Here is an 18200-nt window from a genome sequence, read left to right on the forward strand (position 1 = left end):
CCAAGCAATCATCTTCTCCCTGACCATGATTGGAAAAATGGTAGCAGATGCAAGCACGAGACAATCCTGCCAGAACCAACAGGTTTATATTTTCAGCTTGGGAGTTCCCTCTTCGGTCATGCACAGGAGTGGGAATAACCAGAGAACTTTCCGTTTCAAAAACAACCGCGTAAGGCTCTCCGTTGATAATAGCACAGTCTTTGCACTATTCAATTAAGTTAGAATTTTCTCATTTGAGAGGTTGATGTCATTTGGAAAGCATTCATAGTTAGCCTACTGTCTGTGCTGAAAGATGAGGAATTTGTAATCCAAAGAAGAGGCACATAATGCACACAGACCCTTTAGTTGAAACAGGGGATGCACCACTGGGTCTTTTCCTGGTTTCTGTAGGAACTGGTTTGCTTTCCTTCTCTTCTTTGACTTCTTTTTTTGCTGCTTTGCCTCTGAAATTATTTGATGTTGTGAATGAAGACATTCCATACTGTTATGAATATATCATAAATATTTATATTTATGCACATATTTATCTGGAAAATTAATTTACTCCATTTGGTAGATTTGAAATGATTAATGACACAATATACAAAGCTTGAAAGATAATCTGTTTTTAAGGACATAAAAAACAGATGCCGTAACAAATTAACAGCACAAGTAATTGAATCTAGAATGTATGGCCACACTCCAAGAGACAGTTAAATACAGTCAGTCTAATGATTGCAGTGGACTTGAGCACACTTAATGCTCCATTGGATTGTGGCCATGGTATTCTCATAGTGGAAACAGTTCAGTTTTACACGTTTTTAGCCGGCAACAATTGCAGCCTGTAAACCGCTTCTATAAAGAACAAATCACCTAAACAGAAATTTGATTTTACAATTCCCAAACACTAGAATTCCCCTATTACCTCTAATTATCAATTGGCTTGTTCACACAACGTCCAGCAGGGTAGAAGCACCGAGCCTGGGTAGGAGAGCTGAGTGGGCTCCCAGTTTTCAGTTGTGTGCTTGCAAACGTTAAGAAAGAGGCAGGGAAAATGATCGTGTGTGAGGCAGCAGCTGGGTAGAGTGGCTTTTCCTCCTACCTCGGTAAAAGGGTGGGGATACAATCTGCGTAGGGCATGCTCATCCTACCCAACGGCTGCCTTGCACATGATCATGCTCCCCACCTCCTACCTTAATGTTTGCCAGCTCACAACTAAAAGTCAGGAGCATGCCCAGCATTCCTACACTGACTGGGCACTTCACCTACCCTGCCGGTGGTTGTGTGAACAAGCCTACTGTGTAATGTACTTCAGGTTTAGGTTGCAATCCACAATCTGCTGAGTAGACAGCAACTGTTAATGCTGCAGCTAACATCTCCTGTCCAGGAGTGGCAAGTCTATGGCACCCCGCTCTTCCCTAATTGGGCTTGGCTGGGCCAGGAGCTGCTGCAGCTGCTCTTAATACTGGTGTGTATCAGGGCCGTCCCATTCACGAAGCAGGGCGAAACGTGCTGCCTCAGGCAGCAAATCTAGAGGAGTGGCACCCTGCTTGCTTGCCTGTTTGCTCCTGCTACAACCGGAGTGGCCACTCTAGCCCAGCTCTATAGGCGGAAGTCCCTCCCTGTCTCCTCTTCCTCTTGCTCCTCCTCTTCTCTTCTAAATTAGGCACTGGAGGAGGAGGAGGAGGGGAAAGCACAGCATCTTGGCCATTTGCCTACCTGTCTGATAGGCACAGCATAGCTGTCTGGCACTGCCACTGTTGCCACAGCCGGGCAGAGGCAAGAACTGACTGTTGCCACCGTTAGACATAGCAGGGCTCTCACTGCGTCTACCTACAACTCATCGGCAAAGTGCAGAGGCAACGTGGCAGGAACAGCAGCCATGTGCGGTTTAGCTTTTCAGTTGTGGCCCCTCAGATCTGGAATGCCCTCCCAGAAGGGTTTTGCCATACTCCCTCCCTTAGGGCTTTTCAAAAAGATCTTAAGACGTCATTGTTTAGAGAGGCTTTTTAATGTGTTTTACTATAGCCTGATGGGTTTTTAATCTTAATTTGGTGTGTTTTATTTGTTTCATTGTGTTAAATTTTATATTAGTTTTAATGTTTTACTGTTGTGAGCCCCCCCCCCCCCGAGCAGTATTGTACTGTAAGGGTGGGATATAAATATTTTAAATAAAAAAATAAATTTCGCTGCTGTCGCTTCTCACTCAGCTACTCTTAAACCCAGCAGTTGCTGAGCTAAGCAGCCAGCTAAGGGAGTAACAGGGCAAGTGCATCTATGTATGGTGTTTGTGTATGTGTGTGGGTGGGGGGGAGTGGAATGTGTAGATTGCACAACCCGATAATTAAATTTGTTCACCGGAACTAAAAACACGATCAAGTGCAGAACCGTTTCACACAGCCCTCCAAGCAGGCTAACTGGGACAGATCCCATTGTGCCAGTATTGGAGGTGCTGGGGATGTAGACCTAAGGTCTGCTTTACTGAATTCTCTGGATGTTCTGTTCAAAGATCAGCAATAAAGAACCCAGGGACGTAGCTAGGGGAAAAGGGGCCCGTGTTCAACCCTCTCTCTGGCGGCCCCTCTGAGTGAGGGAGATAATGGAGAAAATAGGGAAGGGTGGAGCTGAAGGGCCCTCAGGAGCTGGGGGGCCCGGGTTCTTTGAACCCCTTTGCTCAATTATAGCTACACCCCTGAAAGAACCTGCAGTGCAAAACTCTTGACTTCTCTGAGCACTTTTCAAGGTGCTTTCTCTTAGGACATAGTTTGATATCAGAACTGGTACTCTCCTGACTCCTCCTCTACTCCTGCCACCTTAATCCCCCTGATACTATTGGAAAGGTGTGTGGTAGTTGAGGGCTGGGGCATTTGGTCTGCGGAGGGTGTTGTATGTATTACCCAAGGTCCTGTCATCTGCTTCTCAACTCTTCCCAATTTTGATTCACAAATGCCACACTCCCAGCACTGTCTGGGTCCTGGTTCTGATGTGACAAATTTCTGATTTTAATCAGCTAGCAGGCTTTCTAGTCCAGACTTAACTCCCTTTGTAAATCCTTTCTTCACCTCTTTCCTACCCGCTTTGGAATGAACTTTAAGCTAAGAAACTTATTTGAATCTAACCTTTTTTTAAAAAATGGGAATAATATTGGCTTCTCAGTTAGAGTGGGCTATGCTTGCTAAGAACACTGGGCTGGTTCAGACACTTTGCCCAACTGACCCGCCATAAAGACACGAGAGTTAGGTACATTCAAATTGACTCAGATTTGAATTGATTTGACTCAAATCTGGATGATTCGAATTCTATTCGAATCACCCCTTAAAGGGGCAATATGATTCAAATTCAAATTTTTGAAATTTGATTCAAATTCGATTTGAGAGCCATTTGGCATCTTTTCCAAACCATTCAGGCCTCTTGATTGCTTAAAAAAGGCACCAAAATAAGGTCAAATTCATTTGAATTGGAATCAAATCTTCAGATCAGATTTGAGTTTGATTTGAATTTGAAATGAATTTTTGGAATTTGATTTGAATTTGAAATGAATAGAAAAATTAGTTCCGTGCTCATCTCTAGTGAGAGTGCTTGCGATGAATTCCTCTTCCTCCACAGTAGGCTGTTCCTTAATCTACATGTATGTAGAGAAGAGATTTGGACAAACCATCTCATGTGATCAAAGAATGGCACATGGCAGGGAAGGGAAAGATGTGCACACTCACATCTTTATCACATAGGGTAAGCTGGCCAGGTGAAGCATAATTCAGACTGGCCCATTTTGAAGTAGGGAAAAAGACTGTGGAAACTGCATTACTGCAGGGCTGCACAACTTCAGCCCTTCTGCAGATTTTGGACTATAACCCATAATCCCTGACTATTGTGGCCACTGTGGTTGGGGAGCTGTAGTCCAAATAGCTGGAGTGTCAAAGTTGTGCCGTCTTGCATTACTATAAAGTACTATTCCCTTAAATATGTTTATAGAATACAAAGCAGCACTCTGCAGCCTGCTGTGTTGAACTACAACTCACATCATTCTCAGCCACAGTGTTCAGTGATCAGGGATGATGGGAGCTGTAGTCTGACAACAGCTGGAGGGGTGAAGTTGTGTTAACAAAGAGGCTTTCCCCAGACATTCATTTCAATTTACTTGGATTTCCTTTTTTAAAAAATACTCAATAATAATTGTTTCTTAAATTATTAATATTAACAGAAAATATATATCATAAAGCTCAAAGAATTACATACTCTCGGGAACCAGGCTTGCCCTTCCACTTAAGAGATGGTTCTAATTTCTTGCTGTCAGTAGACTTGCTTTTTGCAGAAGGACTCCTAGGCTTCTCAAATACATTCTTGTCTGGATAGTCGTAAAACTTTTGCGCTTGGCCATACTCATCTGCCTCAACCACTTCCATATGTTGATAATATTTTTCATACTTTGGTTCTTCAAAAAAAGTAATTTTCTAAGAGATGGGAAAAAATTGGAGGAAAAATTACATTTCCATATGAATAAAACATGCAGAGAAATTAGTGAGTTAGAGGAAATTTAGGTAGAATGGTCCCCCCGTGGCATATGAAAAATGTCATCTATCCCTTTGGGTTTAGAAAAAGGCAACTTCCTTATTCATCAGCAAGTGGTTGTAATGATTATTGTAGATTATAAACATTTTAAAAACACAGTGATTAGCTAAGCAGCTAAAAATGTCAAATTGCATACAACATTTGCCACCAGATGACAATGACAGGCAAGTAAAGTTTGATAGAATTTAGCTGCAGGCTCCTTGATTAAAACAACAAAATCTCAACCTAGTAAACAAGCCATATTGATGGCAATCCACCAACAGCTGCCCCCAAATAAGCCCCGCTGCAATTAGTGAGGTTTCATGTGTTTAGAAAGGAATACCATATGTGTGATGAAGTTCTGAGTTGGCACCGACTATAGAATAACCCATTCTGCACTGCCACCTGAATGGATGGTGCGAAATAAGGCCATGGCAGCTATCGCCAACAAAAAAATGCAATCATCAGCAATCAATTTTTTTATAAAATTGCCAGCTAAAAGGGGTTCTATATATGCATAGGAGAGACAGGGAGTCGAGGATCCTCTTAGGAACATAGGAAGCTGCCTTGTACACAGTTGGACCATTGATTTTAGCTCAGTATTGCCTACACCAGGGGTTCTCAACGTTGGGTCTCCAACTGTTATTGGACTTCAACTCCCATAATCCCCAACTAAGGCCACTAGGGCTGGGGATTATGGGAGTTGAAGTCCAGTAACATCTAGAGACTCAACATTGAGAATCCCTGGCCTACACTGTCTAGCAGAAACTCTCCAAGTTTCAGGCAGAGTCCAGGGATTGAAATGGGGACCTTCTGCACGCAAACAGATGTTCTATCACTGAGCTACAACCCCATCCTCTAAAGGAACTATCTTACAGTGTTCAGACATAGTCACCCATCCAAACGCAAACTAAAGTGGGCACTGCTTAGCAAACAATTCATGCCAAAAATCTTGCCAGCTATAAAGGGCTCTATATAGGAGGGACAGTGGGATGAGGATCTCCTGAGGAACAGAGGAGATTGCCTTATGCCTAGAAAGCCCATTGGTCCATCTAGCTCAGTACTGTCTACATTGACTGGTAGCAGCTTCTCCAAGTTTCAGGTGGAGCCTTTTCCAACCCTCCTTGGAGATGCCAGGGAGTGATCTGGGATCTTCTGCATTCAAGGAGATGCTCTACAGCCCTATCTCTAATAAGTTGTGGCCAGGGCTGATGGGAGTTTTAGATGAGCAACATCTGGGAGGCTCCCAGTTTGGGAACCACTGCCCTAACGGGAATATCTTACAGTTTTCAGATGTAGTCATCTATCTAAACCCAAACCAAGGTGGATGCTACCTAGCAAATAACTCACACCAAAAAATCTTGCCAGCTATAAAGTTTGATACACTGTAGGAGAGACAGTGGGGTGGGGATCCTCTTCACTTTAGTACTTCAGACCACATGTGAGCACAAATGCCTGTATCTCCAGTATACACCATTTCTTCTACACACTGAGTAGCAATTGAATAACGAGTGCATTCTGAGATATTGTAGCTTTACGCCATCCTCTCTAGCCTGATGTTGGTGAAGGTAATTTAATTTAATTAATTAATTAATTAATTAATTAATTAATTAATACATTTAAATACCGCCTTTCGTTAAAAGAAAACCCCAATCAGCAAGAGGCTGATTGACCCTGCCTAGCAAAGCTTTTCCTATTGCTTCCTTAGAACCTATAACTTCAGAGCATCCACTTTAGGAACATAGGAAACTGCCATATACTGAGTCAGACCATTGGTCTATCTAGCTCAGTATTGTCTACACAGACTGGCAGCGGCTTCTCCAAGGTTGCAGGTAGGAATCTCTCTCAGCCCTGTCTTGGAGATGCCAGGGAGGGAACTTGGAACCTAGATGCTCTTCCCAGAGCAGCTCCATCCCCTAAGGGGAATATCTTACACTGTTCACACATCTAGTCTCCCATTCATATGCAACCAGGTTGGACCCTGCTTAGCTAAGGGGACAAGTAATGCTTGCTACCACAAGACCAGCTCTCCTCCCATAACTTTAACCAATCACAGTCACGTCTAGAGATCAAGAAAGTCCTCTTCCTTCTACAACTACTTCTTCCTTCTGTCTTCATAAGGCTCTTTCCAAATTTCAGTGAATAGCTACGATGGAGCTGCTTCCGCTAATGAAAATAAATTTATTATCTGTTTAAAATGAAAAGCTTCTAATAGGCAATGCAGCAACATTAAAGCCATAGTCAGGAAAAGCAACGTGACAATAACCCTATTCACACATTATGTTGAACCCTTGTACAATGAGTGTACAGTGTACAAAGATACATTTTTTCACACATTACGTTGAACAGAGAGACAGCAGTATACTTCCTATCCATCTTGTGCATCTGAGGGGCCTATACCCAGGTTCAATTTAAAAATGAGGGCAAGTACAATTATTTATACAAAAACACATACGAGCATATAGGTGTCTGTACACTCATACATACAGGTGAAACTCGGAAAATTAGAATATCGTGCAAAAGGCCATTAATTTCAGTAATGCAAATTAAAAGGTGAAACTGATATATGAGACAGACGCATTACATGCAAAGCGAGATAAGTCAAGCCTTAATTTGTTATAATTGTGATGATCATGGCATACAGCTCATGAAAACCCCAAATCCACAATCCCAGAAAATTAGAATATTACATGGAACCAAGAAGACAAGGATTGTAGAATAGAACAATATCGGACCTCTGAAAAGTATACAGTGTACTGTGCTTGATTGGCCAGCAAACTCGCCTGACCTGACCCCATAGAGAATCTATGGGGCATTGCCAAGAGAAGGATGAGAGACATGAGACCAAACAATGCAGAAGAGCTGAAGGCCGCTAATGAAGCATCCTGGTCTTCCATAACACCTCATCAGTGCCACAGGCTGATAGCATCCATGCCACGCCGCATTGAGGCAGTAATTGCTGCAAAAGGGGCCCAAACCAAGTACTGAATACATATGCATGCTTATACTTTTCAGAGGTCCGATATTGTTCTATTCTACAATCCTTGTCCTCTTGGTTCCATGTAATATTCTAATTTTCTGGGATTGTGGATTTGGGGTTTTCATGAGCTGTACGCCATGATAATCACAATTATAACAAATTAAGGCTTGACTTATCTCGCTTTGCATGTAATGCGTCTGTCTCATATATCAGTTTCACCTTTTAATTTGCATTACTGAAATTAATGGACTTTTGCACGATATTCTAATTTTCCGAGTTTCACCTGTAATGTCTGGATATGGCTAATGCTTGAAGAAAAACGATCAGGTCGATTGCCACACCTGACCACTGCAATGTTGCCTTAAAACCCCAGACAGATGGCAGTTCAGGTTCGTGGGGACCATCATCCACTCATTGCATGATGAGAATGCATGCATATGCACAGATATAGGTCTTTCACCGTTTCAGGGTGCCTGGCAAGATGTCATCCGGCTGTCCTTGCTGTTGCCACCATAGGAGGTCATAACTACTCCTCTTGCCCATCTATCACCCTGAAGGAAGAGCTGGAAGCTTCCTTTCTGCCAATGTTGTCCATGCGCCTTTTGCAAGTGGGCACACTTGTGCAAGCAAACATGTGAGGTCTGCTGTAGAACCAGTTACAGCACAGCATGGATTCCTTTGGAAGCTCTCTTGTAAGTGTTTTCAGAACAGCACTAGTGGTTGATTTCCTTCTACTCACTGCTCTTTGGCTCCAACCCCAAATTTCTCTCTTGCACTTGATCTTTCGTACTTAGCTCCACTAAAGTATGATTTTTTTAAGATGCATCTTTAAAGGAGTTTTTGTTGGATCTTCTAAAATATTGATTTACTGGATTTGTCTAACAGCTGATATAAAATAGAGTTGGAATTCCACTGATTAATAAAGCACCTTCATTCAAATTTTCCAAGGCTGTCCTGCAGGCAGGGCAAGGCGGGCAGGGCAGGGTAGGGTTCCAGAATGCTGGAGAGTTCCAAGTAAGCAGTTTGCTCGCAGGGCTGGAATGAGATCTTGAGTACCATCAGGAACTTTCCCATATGGCAAAGACTTGGAAAGCTGTGTGTCAGGAAGGACCTAAAGTTAAACCGTTTTGACCACTGCACCAGTGTGCTAATTTTGTAGGATGCATATAGTGCACAGTAACTGTGAATCGTCAAGGAGAAAGCTCAATAATGCTGTTGGCTGTATGAACGACACCTTCTGTCACCATCCAGACTTTGCAGTAAATGGTTCCCTCGTTTGAAACCACATCCCCAACTTAAGTGTAGCGGAGCTGCATTAAATCGCTACTTGGAAACATTTCATACTCCTCCTCCCAGGCTCCACCTCCTTGTTTGGAGAGCAGAGAGATTTAAAGGGGCAGCCATGGAGTCTAGCATTCTTCTTTCACTTCCTCAAGTCACTCCTGGCCCATTGACAGCACTTTGCAGGCTTGGGGGAGCATGAGGTACTTGGTGCGGAAAAGACTGGCTTTTGGGGAGGCTCAAGCTCAGGAGCAGTGATTGCTGCTCCAGGACCTCTGGTTCCAGGGTTTCTGGCTCTGGGGTCTTCAAAACTGGCAGGTCCAGGCTCCGGTCTGATATCAGGGATTAGAACTTGGACTGGGTCCAGGGCTAGCATTTTTGGCCCAACTGCTGAGGCCAGGCTCTCTTTCGGCTTTTTTGGCCCAATTCAGGGTCAGACTCTGTGCTATCGTTCAGGGCAGGGGTCTGAAGAAATTAATATAGGCTAGAACCTGGGCCATATAGCAAAGAAAGAGTCACTAGGAGATTCTTTTATGAAAACACATCTGCTTAAAGAATAAGCCTCAGTGCTGATGATTTTAAAAGGTGTTAGGAAAAAGTGGCTACTCCGTGCCTTAGAAGACCCAAGTGCAATACATTAATTGGTCACCCACTTAGTTTTAAGAATAGGATTATGTACTCTTTTAAAATGCACTTATAACAAAAGAATACTTGGCCTCTGTTTAAGCAATACATCCACAATTCTTCTTCTTAATAGAATAACGCGGGCAGTTGCAGTTTAGGACCAGAACAATTTTCAACAGGCTGCAGCAGAGGGTGAAGACAGATAGCAAGGTCAACTTTGTCAGCCTGGGGGATAGTATAACTGAGCCGACATACTCTAAAGGCCGATCTGGACATTATGTTGTACGAGTGGGCAGAAGCCTGTACAACTCATACATGTTTTTGTGTGAATGACTGTGCATGCATTCATTTTAAAAGTTACCCTGGGTACAGGTCCCTGAAGTGCATGGAACAGACATGAAATATCTGCCAAACCTTCTTCACAGGGTGGTTGTGAGGAGTAACTTAAGTATGTAGTACATCGCTCTGGGCTCCTTGGAGGAAGAGCAGGATATAAAATGTAAAAATAAAATAAAATAAATGTACGGTATGGATGTTTACAAACCGGTTCAGAGGCTCTTTTACGGGCCTTTGAACCGGTTCGAACCTTGGCCAGCTCGAAGGTTCAGTGGCCGGGGGAGGCTGGCTTTAAGGGTGGGGGTGGGTACACTTACCCCCACCATCACGTTTCCCCTGCCGGCGCGTGGGTCCCTAAAAGCCTGTTGGGCCGGCAGCGTTCCACCCTATGCTGACATTTATTACCGGATGTACCCAGAAGTAGGAGCTGCAACTGCTAACGGCACGCGGGGCGTTTTGAGACATGTGCCACCCCAGCAGGAAGCTGGAAGGGGCAGTGGACAGCAGGTAAGCACCTGCTCTCTGCTTTCTTAGTTTCATTTCTAATTTCCCTCTAAGTGCTCAGACTGCACTTCGAACAATGGTTTGGGCACATCCTTACTCCTGATGGCATCGACTCTTAGCACCAGCAACCCTATTGACCACTAGGAGCACTAGGAATAGAGATAATGAGCAAGGAAATCCCCTCTCTGACCACACTTTCTCTTCTCCCCCTTTGTTAAACTGATAGTCTCCGGTTTCATTGTATCACTTGGAGAAAGAGACTTCCATCTACTCCCTTCTCCTCTTCCTGTTTGTAACAAGCAACTAGGCATGTAGACTTGTCTATCTCTCATGTCTTTCCGAAATAAACTAATTTATTTATAACTTTAACTCCATGTCTCCAGACAATGGTAATTAGCAATGCTCTCCCTACCTGAGCACTTCTGCTGCAAAGTGGTAGATAAACAAATCTCCCCTCCAAACTCTCTAACAGATATAAATCTGTTAAATTAATGAATAACCATTACTCATTTGAGAAACTAACACTAAATATTTAAAATGGCATTGCAAACAAAAATACTATAACAAGGGAGGACAACTTGAGGATCACCAGCTATTGTTGGACTACAACTCCCATCACTCACAGCTGCAATAAACTGTGGCTGTGGATGACAGAAGTTGTAGTCCAACAACAGTTGGATAGCCTCAGGTTGGCCATCCCTGGGCTATAAGAATATTGAATAGCTTCTCTGGTTTTCTTTGAACCAGGAACCTTCAACTCTCCTACCTGATTTATCAATCTCCACTGATTTTTGAAAGCTTAGTGCAGATCTAAAACAAAACAGGATGACTTGGGCCAAGATTATTAAGCACAGATGAGTTTTCACAAGGCATTTTCACTACCTGGTCTTTCTTGGTGTCACTGTTATTGATCAAAACTCTGGGTGTGGTCGGCAAGACATTTTCTTTATAAAAAACTTTGGCTGAGTTTCGAGAGCAACTTTATCTGTTAACTTCTGGAACCATACTGCAACTATTTAGAACAGCAGCACCGACAGAATGACAGTCATTGTGTACAAGTCTGTATAGACATCTGAATGGAGGTATAGCATAATGTCTGAAGAGGGCTATCCATGAATAGTCTTCTGCATGCAAACTACCCTTAGTGGATCAAGGCAAATGAGTCCAACGTATGTATAAACTAGGCTAACCGTTGTAGCCTCCACAATGCAGGTCAGTAAGTCATGAAATGGAGTCCTTCTGACACTTGGAAAAGTAATATTTCCAGAGAATGGAAATTTGCAGAGTGAGAGATCTTGCAATCTACAGTGCAGAAGTTGAGATTTTTAAAACCCCAGAAGGTCTCTCTTCTTCCTGTTCCTCTTAAAGAGCATTAAAATGTGCAAACTATTTGGAGATGGTTTCCTTACCATATGTTATAAAGCAAAACCATTCCAGACCTCACAGACTGGAGTGCTTCTCTGTGTTCTGGTCTTCACCATATATAATTCTCAAGCAATTTAATGTGTTAGGCTTCCACCAAACAAAAAACCAAACCCCAAAGAAACAGCTCTTCCCCACTGCAAGCATAACTTCTTAAAAATAACAAAAACATATTATTTATGTTGAACATGAGTTTAAAGCAGACTCAGCAGAAACATTAGCTACTCTATGTTTTCTCACCCGTGATCCAAGATCAGATCTGTGACAAAAACTCTTGAAAGTGATGAAACATTAAAGGACTGTGGGCATATGTACATTACAAATGTATGTTGGTCTTACACTCCTTTACTGTCAAATCCACAAAATATCCCAGGAATGTGAAGGTGATAGTCTGGTGAAAGTGATGAGTGTTGGAGATGCAACTCCTGAAGGCACTGACTCTTAGCACCAGCAACCCTTTTGACCACTGATTGTTTAAGTGCCGTCCAGTCAGCGTCTACTCTTAGTGACCACATAGATTCTCTCCAGGATTATATAGGAGCAGCTAAATAATGTAAACCCTCCAAACTCCAACAATGAGAAATCCCGATAGTCATAGAGAGTTCACCTAATGGTGCAGTGGGGAAGTAAGTTGCCTAGGGAGCAAGAGGTTGCTAGTTCGAATCCCTGCTGGTGTGTTTCCCAAACTATGGGAAACACCCATATCGGGCAGCAGCGATACAGGAAGATGCTGAAAGGCATCATCTCATACTATGTGGGAGATGGCAATGGTAAACCCCTCCTGTATTCTACCAAAGAAAACCACATGGCTCTGTGGGCGCCAAGGCATTTTCCAGATTACACACTACAACATACTCACACCATATCTTCTAAATGCCTCTCCATATTCCCCGTGTTTCCACATCGGTGTCGCTCGCTACTTTGTCAGCAGGGTGCATTCACATTTCTCATGCCTTGATTCAAATTTTAATGATGCGTTTTTGCCCTACAACGTTGTATTCCGTCGTAGGAAGCCTTGCCCCACATTTTATTTGTTGTAGCATTTTGCAGTGTGGACAGTTCTTTGCCCCCGCCCATGCTTCCTTCCTCCATCCCCTCGCCTCTGGGAGAGAAACAGGCAGGGAGAAATCTCGGCTTTCCCCTCTTTTCCTCCCGCAGATCCCAAACCCCACACCTCCCTCCTCCTCCGCTTGCTTCCAACCTAACTGGAGCTTCTCAACACAGAAGCAGAGAGGGAGGGAGGAGATAGGAGGGGTTTTATTATTATTATTTTCCCACTGGGGTTCTTTTATGCATTCCCCTTTTAATTTGCTACTTTGGCCAGAGACTCATATTAGTGCAGCTGAGCAGATTCCTGCATCCAACCCTTTCTCGTGCACTTTTTAGTGAAGAGGAAGCCCAGTGAACTAAATCATTTACTTCTGTGCAATCCCACTTGCTTAAGAGCCTCCCTATCTCTTACAACTTTTAAAAAGGCCGTCAAGACACATTTGTTCATCCAGGCTTTTAGCTACATACTGTTTTAATTGATTATTTTTAACAGTTTTAATGTTGTTTTAAACTTTAAATGGTTGCAATGTTTTAATTTTTTTATTTGTTGTAAACTGCCCAGAGACTTGCGTTTTGGGCAGAATACAAATATGTTAAATAAATAAATAATAAATACTACAAGGCAAAGGAGAGAGAACAGCCACTTACTTAAAAGGAAGCCCATTGAACTGAATGATAATTCATTTACTTGTGTGCAATCCCACAGCCCTCACTGGAGGAGTGCTCAGCTCCCCTCCTCCCCTCCTATTTAATTAATTAATTAATCAATCAATTTATTTATCTATCTGGAGGCGAGCCGCCGCCATCCTCCCTCCTCAGGAGAAGGCCCAGCAGGAGGGAAGCAGGAAGGGCAATGGCGGAAAGGAGAAAGCCGCAAGGCTCCCCGGCCCTAGTGAGGCTCTGCCTGGGGCAGCCCATTCCTTAGGGCAGGGCAGCTGGTGTGATCGCCCTCGGCCCCACGTTTGGAGGGGCCCCATGGTGGTGGTGCCATGGCCAAGGCGCAAGCAGCCTGTCTCACTGCTCACTCGGCTCCAGCCTACCACCAGCTGCGCCATCCAGAGGGCCAGCGAGCGGTGAGCAGCCTGTTCGGCTTGCCCACCTCAGCTCCCAGCAGCACAGCAGCCGGCATGGCTGCTACCGTGTGTGTGTGTGGGCGGGAGGAGGAGCAGCAGTGGCCAACGAGAGGCGAAGGGCCTGCTCCGCACAGTGAGGCTGCCTGCATGCCTGCCTGGCTTCGGGGGTGGGGGCAGCAGTCAGCGAGCAGCCCGCTCCACTCAGCGAGGTGCGCCAGTTCCTCTCACCACAAGATTTCCTTTCGCTCCCCCATTAAAAAAATGAGTGTTTAAAAAAATCATGTCACACAGACACTGCATGAGTCCGTTGGCCCAAATAGAGCAGGAGGAGGGGCAGATAAATGGGTTTCAAGGAGAATCTGGACACTCCTGTCTGGAAAATACGTTTCTGGGGATGGAAAATATGCATGGCCACCAGCTTACAACAAAACATTATTCTGTCACAGTTTGCAACGCATTAACCGCATTAACCGTTGCAAATTTCATAGTCTGGAAACACCCAGCAGCCAACACCGACTCCACCACACAACTTTACCTTTATCTTTATAGTCACAGAACTATAGCTGCCAGGGGTCCTGGGAAAAGGGAATGCTCTTGAACCAGTTTCAGTCTGCAGTGTATATACAGCCTGACTATATATAGCCTATATGTAGGTTATATGTACAGAGCATATGCCTCTGTTAGAGGCTTTAAAAATTTGTAGCTATAATTAAAACAAATGTGCTTGCTACTTAATTACTGAACATGCAAACTGTACTAGATTTGGTATAGCCATTTAGCAGAATATGACTTGTTTAAGTATCAAGTAGTAGCCAGCATTTGCTATACCTCAAAAACTGCCCAGGATTATGACTAGGATTCTTGCTTTTAACAGAGCGGCCATCTTCTGTCTGGCAAAATGGGGATTTCATATCATAGACTCCGGCATACATTTGAAAAACACTGGCCAGCATTTTGGGCACTGCAACCTTGGGGTTAGCAAGTTGTTAGCAAGTCCAGGATGCACAGCACAGTTGGCCACTCTTCAGGAACTAGGCTATTAGGTTTTATGGGGAAATTCCAATTTAAATAATTTCAGACTATATTCATATGGAATCTTTGTTCATATCCTGCCATAAACTAGGGTTTGATATTTCCGAATTCCTTCAAATAATAATTCCATCCAATTTTCTTGTAAAGAAAGAAATTTGTTCAACTTCTTTCCGAAAAGGACCAGGATTCAAAGAACTCCTTAAGCAACCCTACACTGCGTCGATGCATGCTCGGAGAGGTTGGTTGCTTGTGCTACATTGAATCATGCTAGAGCCCCATTCAGATATTATGTTGTACTAGTGCACAGATCTCAGTACACCTGTACATGTTTTTGTGTGAGTGTTTTTCACACAAAAAACCTGTACTTCGGTTCATTTTAAAGTGAACCTGGGTACGCGCCCCTTAAATGCATGACACAGATAGGAAGTGTACTGCTGTACTTGTGTTCAATATAACATGTGAACCACTGTACCTGTGCACTATCACACTCGTTGTACAAGTGCTGAACATAACATGTGAATGGGGCTCTAGACTCATGGAATTTTAGAGCTTGAAGGGATCTTGGAGATCTTCTAGCTCTAAGCAGTGAGTGGGACTAGAGATCCCCAACCTACAGGAGCAACTTTTGTAGGGGGAGTAAGAGGTGGTTGTGGGAATCAGGGCTGAAAGATCTGTGTGTGTATGCACTTTGCTCCCTTTCATGAGAACATGGCCAATTTTAAGCTTATAATGTATTTTCCTGCAAAACTGAAAACACTGAAAACAAAGGCTTGTTGAAAGAGCATTGCAACTTTAATTATAACTACTAAGTGAATTTTATTCTAAGGAACAAAATATTTCTTATTCTGGGGAACCAGTATCACTGAAGTTTTAGAATTGCTGCAGCATAGTAGCAATACATGCTGTGTGAGCTGGAAACACCCTGCTCATGTCTGACGTTTAAATCAAAGACAATTCTTGTAAAGTGAGGAATACTCCTTTTATTCAATTCATAAGGGATGAAGTTAAAAAGAGGAATGGTTTTGATTATAGAAAGCATTGTCAAAGACAGTTGACCTTTTCCATTAAAATATGATATTTTCCTGCTTTAAAAATTATACTGCTCAAAGGAAAACCATCTGTAGAAGGCTGAGGGATGAGCAAAATGTGTGCCAACTGCTGCAATCCTGAACTTGCTTGCTTGGAAGGAAGTTCCACTAAAAGCAACAGGGCTTCCAAATAGATGAGCAAGTTCACACGTTAATGGCAGCAAGTCCGTACAGGAGGGCCTCCGGTTGCTACCAGGCATGCACATCCACAACCACGGTCATTCTGTCAAGCCTGAAATATCTGTCGAATGTCAGGCAGAGAATGCTGGTTACCCACCTAAGCCTGATATTCTTAATCAACATTTGACCTCGGGCTGAGAAGGGTAACCAACACTCTCTGCCTGACATTCACTGGACATTTCCAGCTTAACACTTTATGGAACCAGCAGCAGTCGTGAGAACATATGCCCAGTGGCAACTGGCAGCTCTCCCATACTTAATTGCTGTCATTTCATGTGAACCTGCCCGATGTGTTTAGGATCAGGGTGAAAATCAGAAACCAATCACATATGTTGGTAGAATTCCAGAAGATAACCCCATGAGCTAGTAGCCACACAAACTTTTTATCTGAACTACACCACAAATGCAAGCAATTTTGTAAAACATTAACATTTTACAAATAAAATATTAATAATTAATTATCAAAACTCAAGATATGAGCAGGAGGTCACACTTGTCATTCAGAAGCAAACCAAATATTGGTGACCAAAGATTTCCATAGTATAAAATTTGTGCATTATTCCTCAAGGAAACATTCACACTTTTCAAGCTTGGCAAGACTGAATGTATTAAAACGATGATGCCCTTTTCCTAGTCTCACCATGACACTAACTGATCTTATCTGGCTAAGTGCTTCTCAGAACGACTTGCATAACTTGGGGCTCTACTTCATGAATATTTTGCTTTTCTCACATCCTCACGGCAACATATAACCACTTTAGTGCAACAATGAATCAGGCCTTAGCTAGTCTGGATTAAGGAACATATTTATTTAGGATACGTTTACTCCACTTTTCCATTCAGAGAAAGCTCAAGGTGACTAACATAAAAATAACCATAATAAATACAAGCAACAATTACATCAAATGAAAAGTTACCATAGCATCAAAGAACCATCAAAACAGCCAACAGTCAACAAACACACAAAATTCACCATAAAACAACCAACTAAAGGCCTGGCAAAATAGCCAGGTCTTCAGATAGGAGAAGGGATTTCCACATCCTGAAAGATAGAGACACGGAGGACTAATGAAAATGCATTTCTCCATGTAAATGAGTTCAAGGGAGACAGTAGGAGACTGTGAGGCAAGCCAGGACCATAGAGTTTTTCATCAGAGTGGCCCAGCAGGAAATCTCCGCTCTCTGGAGGACCAACGAGCCCCGCTAATTGCAGGAGTTATTTCCGGGAGTAAGGGGGTTTCCCCAAAGGCTGACCTGGACCTGCTGGATAGCGTGAGACCCCAGCAGCACGGGTAACATCCCTGAGGGCTGCCTCATCTTGTTCATCGGAGTGCTGATGGTTGTGAGAGAGAGAGTGAGAGAGTGTGAGAGACTGAGGCAAGCCAGGACCGTAGGCATTTCCAAGAGAGCAACCCAGCAGGGAGGCTCTGCCCCACCAGAAGGGCAACAAGCCCTGCTAAACTGCAGGAGCTGTTTCTGGTAGAGAAAGCCAACCCACTGGGAATCACTGCCGGCAGGGTTGCCATCCAAGGGGGCAGCATCAAAGAAGAGTCTCCCCTTTGGGTAGCCATGAGAACAAGGGCATCTGGGCTTCAATACCAGACAGGGATCTACACATTTAGGCTTAGCTTACTAGACAGCCATTATCTGTTGTCGCCACAAGGTCCCTCTCTTCCCGCGGCTCCTTTTCTGGCACACAGGCAGAGGGCTTAGGAGAGAAGCGGGTCTTCTGTCATTTGCACTGGGAGATGGAGATGGTAAGAAACAGTGGGAGCCCTCTCCTACTTTCAGAATGTTTGTTTTTTACTTTGCTGTTTCTTACTTTCTAAAAAATGACTGTGGAAATGAGGCCTCTGGGGAGGAGATCTATGTGGCGCTGTGTCTCCTGCTCACCAAGGGGCAGGGGACACTTACCACTGGCAAACGGATTTGTAGATACCTGCTACCAGCGTAGAGAGGGCTACTCTCCATTGAGAGTGTCTCTCTGTAGGAGTCTGGAAAGGGTTGTAGGCTCTACTTCTAGACCAGGGATTCTCAACGTTAGGTCCCCAGATGTTATTGGACTTCAACTCCCTTAATCCCCAACCAAAGGCCACTGGGGCA

At 43.6% G+C, this 18200-nt stretch overlaps 1 protein-coding gene across 9 annotated transcripts in view; it reads right to left on the reverse strand.

Annotated features, from left to right (window-relative positions):
* ODAD2 (outer dynein arm docking complex subunit 2) overlaps nt 1-18200 on the reverse strand; it is a 139540-nt gene that overhangs the window by 102015 nt on the left and 19325 nt on the right. For all 9 annotated transcript variants that reach the window (XM_053264152.1, XM_053264150.1, XM_053264151.1 and 6 more), the window contains 2 exons: nt 4216-4430; nt 339-443 (listed from right to left, as the gene is read on the reverse strand). In XM_053264152.1, coding sequence (XP_053120127.1) covers nt 339-443; nt 4216-4430 — 320 coding nt within the window. The remainder of the gene's footprint in view (nt 1-338; nt 444-4215; nt 4431-18200) is intronic.

The sequence above is a fragment of the Hemicordylus capensis genome, chromosome 6 (assembly GCF_027244095.1).
Source record: "Hemicordylus capensis ecotype Gifberg chromosome 6, rHemCap1.1.pri, whole genome shotgun sequence".
Taxonomy (NCBI): domain Eukaryota; kingdom Metazoa; phylum Chordata; class Lepidosauria; order Squamata; family Cordylidae; genus Hemicordylus; species Hemicordylus capensis.